This window comes from Bos indicus, chromosome 9, assembly GCF_029378745.1.
Source record: "Bos indicus isolate NIAB-ARS_2022 breed Sahiwal x Tharparkar chromosome 9, NIAB-ARS_B.indTharparkar_mat_pri_1.0, whole genome shotgun sequence".
Lineage (NCBI taxonomy): Eukaryota > Metazoa > Chordata > Mammalia > Artiodactyla > Bovidae > Bos > Bos indicus.
The window spans coordinates 65757757-65763756 of record NC_091768.1 but is presented as its reverse complement, the minus strand read 5'-3'; the positions used below and the strand labels follow the sequence as shown (position 1 = coordinate 65763756).

The following is a 6000-nucleotide window of genomic DNA, read 5'->3' as shown; positions in this document are numbered from 1 at the left end:
GCCTCACCCTGGACGACCCCGGAAGTGGGTCGGGGGCTTGGCCTCTGCCCGGCCTCGGAGCCGGAGCGGGAGGTGTTACTCCACAGGCGTTGAGCTGAGCTGTCGAGTCGGGCGGCGGACCCCGGGTAAGGCCCGGGCCAGGGGTCCAGGATGCTGAACGTCCCTTCCCAGTCTTTCCCGGGCCCCAGCTCGCAGCAGCGCGTCGCCTCCGGGGGGCGTAGCAAGGTAAGCGCGCTGCAGTCCTCTCTTCCTGCCGGGATCTCAGGCTCCGGCACAGTCCGTTCTCTCCTTACGTACCCTCTCCCACCTCCTGTCCCCATCTCTGGCTTTCATCCCCTCCTACCCTTGCTGGCGATCTCTTTCAGATCCCATGCGTTCTCCAATCCTGGAACTCTCTTAACCTCCATCTCTTACCAGCTGGTCCCTTTTCTTTCCCATCCCTTTATCCCGTTCTGTCAATTCCCTTCTTCCAACTCTTTTTCCCACTAATCAGATTCAGATATAAGGTAATGACAGGCTCCGTGCTTCCCATATTGTTAGGTACTCTGTATTGGCTTCCTTCCTTCAACATAACCTGATCTCCGTTCTTTTGTTCATTTTCCGAAGAAGTTGTGAGCGATCTGGGTTCCCTTAGAAGAGGAGAAAGGCTGGGCAATAGTAGCAGTGACCAGTGTTTATCCCGCCAGGAGTGGGGACTCCAGAAGCTAGGGAAGATTGGAGAAGAGAGAACAAATTTCTATATACAAACCTACTGTTAGGTTTAGGGATACTTCTCCAAGTCACACTGCCTTTCTCTCTTCCTCTGGTACTTGATTGTTTTATCACTGTCTTTTCTACTGATATCTCTTGCTAATTTTGAAGCTAATATAATACTCTTTTAAGTTTTTGTTGAACATAATTACTGTTACTAACAGGTGGGATGCAAATGTTTTATATTTGCAGAATTTAATGAAATTGTCTCCCATGTTTATTGCAATATGAATGTTGCTTGCTCCTGTTGTTTGTTAGTTCCTCATTTTATAACCACATCTTCATGTTTTGTTTTCAAGACTTCCACCTGATCAGGCCATTCCTTTCTTTATTTCTGGACTCTTGAGTCTTTAGCATTAACGTCATTTGGGAACTTCATCAACTTTGTTTTCTCCGCATGGACCTGGAGCTTGACCCTAGGAATTCTCTCCATGGACCTGGAGCTTGACCCTAGGTCAGAATTATGGGTTCAGAGATCTGTAGCTTTCATTAGCCTTTCAGAAGTCTCAAACCCCAACTATAATAATATAGCTGAAATTGATTAAGTGCTTACTGACAGCCTGAGTGCTTTACATGTATTACCTTGTGTAATCTTTCCAGTGATCCTGTGAAGTGGGTGCTTTTGTTATCGCCATTTCACAGCAAAGGAAACTGAGGTTAAGAAATACTGCCTTGAAAGAGGCTTATATGGTATGACTCTGATGGTGACTTTTCTTTTATTGTTCCGTATATCGGCCAACCATCCAATCACTTGTCCTCTCCTTGGGGTTTGACCTGTTTCTCTCCTTAAATGCTTGGCTAAATAGTAGAAACTTTGCAAAGAAAGAACCTCTGAATTAGAATATGAGAGTTGCTCCCCTTCTCCTTTAAAACTACCAGCCACGTTCTCAGTATCATTTAAAGGAAATGATACTGACCCAAACACTCACAGGTGAGTGTTTGGGTCCAGAAAGTGAATAAAATAAGTTTATTGTGCAATTCAGACTCACACTGATTTTTGTGTTTTTTTTTTTTCCCCCGCTTTGTGAACTTGTTGCTGAACTGAACTTGGGTTCACTTGCCTGACATGCAGCAAAGCCAATCCACTGACACTGGGTTGTGGTGGAGGAAAGTACAGCTTTTATTTGCAGGGCATCAAGCAGGCAGAGGAGAAGAGGGTGACAGAGGATGAGGTGGTTGGATGGCATCACTGATGGAATGGACGTGAACTTGGGCAAACTCTGGGAGATGGTGAGCGACAGGGAGGCCTGGCATGCTGCAGTCCATGGGGTCTCGAAGAGTTGGACACAACTTGGTGACTGAACAACAACAAGCAGGGAGAACAGGCAGTTAATGACCAAAAGACCCAAACTCCCTGTTGGCTTTCAGGCAAAGATTTTTAAATTCCGCATTTGAGATGAGAGTCTCAGGGTGCATGGTTAGCTTGTGGATCTCTTCTGTTTGGTTGCTGGTGAGGTAACATAGTGATATTTTAGAAATCTCAATCCTCTGTCTTGTTCCAGCCAGTCTAGGATCTGTATGTTTGTGGTTAGCAGTTTCTATCCCTTGAGGTTCTGGTTTCTTTAAAACAACTCAAGGACATTAGGTTGTTAACTATATCCATTCAGGAGGGACTAGGAGTCCTGTGGCTATGTTATTTTCTTGCTTGACCAATGTTCCTTGGTTTCTGCATTTTCTCACATCTGTAGTTATTAGCTGTTTGAGACTGCTCTTTGGAATTTGGGAAGGCCTCGGAGGCTAAAGCTTTTTCTAGAAACAAGAAGTAGGGACATGAACCCGGGAGGGTCCCTCAGGGCCTTGCTCAATTTCAAAACAGGCTAATCTGGAACATGTGAGAACCTGTGTCAGGATTGTATGAAATGGGTTGTAGATAAGAAGACAGAACTTAGTTGGGGAGGTTTGTGTATCATAATTGTTAGAAGCATGGACTTTTGAGTGAGAAAGACTCATTCTGTTTCCATCCCTACCTTTTAGCCTCTTTGAGTCTCTTTCCTCAGCTGTAAATGGGACTAATATGAATAATACCCATTTTATAGGATTGTTCATAGGATTAAATGAGCTAATGTTTTTCTCAGCACAGTCCTGGGTTATGGTAAGCACTTACTAGATGTTACTAGCTTGTAGGCTTTTACGCAAGCCTCATTGATTGTTGAGGGATTGCTCTGCGGAAAAACCCATAGCACAGTGCCTGGTGCAGAGAATGCACTCAGTATGGTAGCTAATGTTATTTATAATAACCAACTAATAAGTATTTATTGAGAACCTACCATATGCTGGAGATATGGTCTCTTTTGGGGAGGGAGAAATTTCCACTTTTATCCATCCCTCTTGAGTCCTTGTGGCTAGACTGATAAAGCTGACACAAGACAGATTAGCAGTAGAAAAGATTTAAATTTTATTCATGCTTTTAAGCTTTTAGATAATAAATTTGATGCTGAAAGCTCAGCTTCCATGTATACTGGTGCTGAATCAAATCTTGGAGACAGATTTTTGGGTGAAGTAGCAAAGGATAGCTTTATTGCTTTGCCAGGCAAAGGGAGACATGTCAGGCTCCTGTCCTCAAAACCACGTGTCCTAACTTGGGCAAGATAGTGACAAGTTTTGTGGTAAAAAAGGGTGTGATCAGCTTGTGGACAGTTCTTCCGATGGGTTGGTGGTGAGGTAAATAGGAGTCACTGGAAAAGATCCTGCTGCTGACAGAGATTGAGGGCAGGAGGAGAAGGTGGCAACCGAGGATGAGGTGGTTGGATGGCATCATCAACTCAATGGACATGCATTTGAGCAAACTCCTAGAGATGGTGAAGGACAAGGAAGCCTGGTGTGCTGTTGTCCACGGGGTCGCAAAGAGTCAGACACACAGCTAAGCGACTGAACAACCACAAATAGGAGTCAACATTGACAACCTTCAGGTCCAACTGCTCTGGGGGTCTATATGCTTGTGGACAGCATACCATAACTTCCCCCACCTAGAAGGGGTTTCACTTCCTGCAAAACAGCTCAAAGATACTGTTGGGCTTCCTAGGTGGCTCAGTGGGTAAAGAATCCTCCTGAAATGCAGGAGACACAGGAGATGCAGGTTTGATCGCTGGGTCAGGTAGATCTCCTGGAGGCGGAAATGGCACCCCACTCCAGTATTCTTGCCTGGGAAATCCCATGAACAGAGGAGCCTGGCAGACTACAGTCCATAGGGTCGCAAAGAGTCAACATGACTGAAGCAACTGAGCATGCAGACTTGATGGGGAAACAGGACCTTGCCCCAAGACTGCTCTTGACTGTTTCTCCCTGGTCTCACCACCCCTCCCTTCCCTAATTAGCAACTGCTTGGATCTGCCCATTGGAACTCAGGGAAGGTCACAGAGGCTTAGTGAAGGCTGTTTCCAATAATCAAAAAAGTGAGGGACACAGAAAAGCTAAGGATCCCAACAGGGCCCTGCATGATACCAAATTTGAGAGGAATTGATGGCACAAAGAAACTTGGGTCTGGGTACTTAATTAGTAAGGAATTTAAGCAAAGTTTGGGCTTGGGTAGTAGATTAGTAAAGAAGTAACACGGCTTGCTTATAGTCTTCTGGGCCCCGAATTTCCTATCTCTGAGAGAAGGATGTCTTTCTACCTTCCAGTACAGGAAGGGCACCTTCCACAGGGGAGATTTGTTTCCTGCTTTCAAGGAGACCAAGAGGGTGGTCCAAGTATTCATCTTGCATGGCCTGCACTGGGCCCCAACAGCTCTGTTTTCAAAGAGTTTAATCCAGTGGACTTCACAGTTATAAATGCCTAAGGACTATAATAGTCTGTTATGACCATGAAGAAGTTGGTGCCAGAGAAAGCTTCTGGAGGAAGTAATGTCTGTGGCTGGGAGGGGCGAATCATCTTCCATTTGCCTAAAATATAGAACTCTAGTATTCATGCCTGGAGAATCCCCATGGACAGAGGAGCCTGGTGGGCTACAGTCCATGGGGTCACAAAGAGTCAGACACGACTGAACGACTAGAACGACTAAGCACAGCATAGCAAAGTATAGAATGGCTTCCCAGATGGCTTAGTGGTAAAGAATTCGCCTTCCAATGCAAAAGATGCAGGAGACACTGGTTGGATCCCTGGGTCAGGAAAATTCCCCGATTGAGGTAATGGCAACCCGCTCCAGTATTCTTGCCTGAGAAATGCTATGGACAGAGAACCTTGGCGGGTTACAGTCCATGGGGTTGCAAAGAGTGGGATGAGACTGACTGAACATGCACTCTTGCAAAGCATAGAATGGGAAGGGACAAAAGTTCAGACATGGAGCTAGTGAAGTCAACTCTGACCAGATTACAAAGGGCCTGGTCAACCTCTGTAGGGAATTTAGAAACATTATAAGAAATATGAGGAGCCACTGAAGGAGGCAGGGCCCTGGATTAGATCTGCATTTCCAAAAGATAACTTTTAACTACCCTACAGGTGTGGAATGGTGAAAGAGAAGTGATTTTGGTTTGGGATAGGAAAAATCATATGTGTTCTCACACTTCATTTATGAAGACCAAGAGACCTAGAGAGTTGTAGTTAGTGATGGTAAGGATGGATGATGAGGATTAATAAGAAGGAATGTGAAGTTGCCAAGACACCACAGACCTATTAACCTGGCTGTTTTGAGGACAATTGAATGTCTAAAATAGATATGATTTAGGGAATTGAGATATTTAAATGTTTTAGTCCCTTTGGGCTTCTCTAACAGAATACCATAGGTGCTTCATAGACAACAGAAACTTATTTCTCACACTTCTAATTGATCTCAGGTCAGCTCGACCTGTAGCAGCTTGAAGCGGGGCTTCGGTTCCTGGCCAGAGTTTAAGTTGTGGCAGTGAAAACACTGAATCCTAGCCAATACACTAGCGGTCAGTGACAAGGCCCTGGACCTTCAGTTTTGCAGAAAAAATTCCCACAAAGACAGGAAGTGGTGAGACAAGTAAAGTATTTATTGGGAGGAAAAAGAGTACAGTACACGTGGATAGACACACAGGCAGACTAAGAGAGAGTTGCTGAATCGTACTTCCCTGGGGGCTCAGATGATAAAGCGTCTGCCTGCAATATGGGAGACCCAGGTTCGATCCCTGGGTTGGAAAGATCTCCTGGAGAAGGAAATGGCAACCCACTCCAGTATTCCTGCCTGGAGAATCCCAGGGATGGAGGAGCCTGGTAGGCTACAGTCCATGGGGTTGCAAAGAGTCGGACATGACTGAGCAACTTCACTTCACTACACGTGTCCTCATGGCA

At 45.4% G+C, this 6000-nt stretch overlaps 1 protein-coding gene across 3 annotated transcripts in view; it reads left to right on the top strand.

Moving 5' to 3' along the window:
* The window catches only part of CYB5R4 (cytochrome b5 reductase 4), a 114535-nt gene continuing 108535 nt past the window's right edge, over positions 1 to 6000 (top strand). For 2 of the 3 annotated variants that reach the window (XM_070796138.1, XM_070796137.1), the window contains exon 1: positions 2 to 225. In XM_070796138.1, the coding sequence (XP_070652239.1) occupies positions 151 to 225 (75 nt within the window). In that variant the 5' untranslated portion in view covers positions 2 to 150. Of the gene's footprint in view, positions 226 to 6000 lie in introns of all 3 variants that reach the window. The other variant, XM_070796139.1, reaches the window with a different exon arrangement.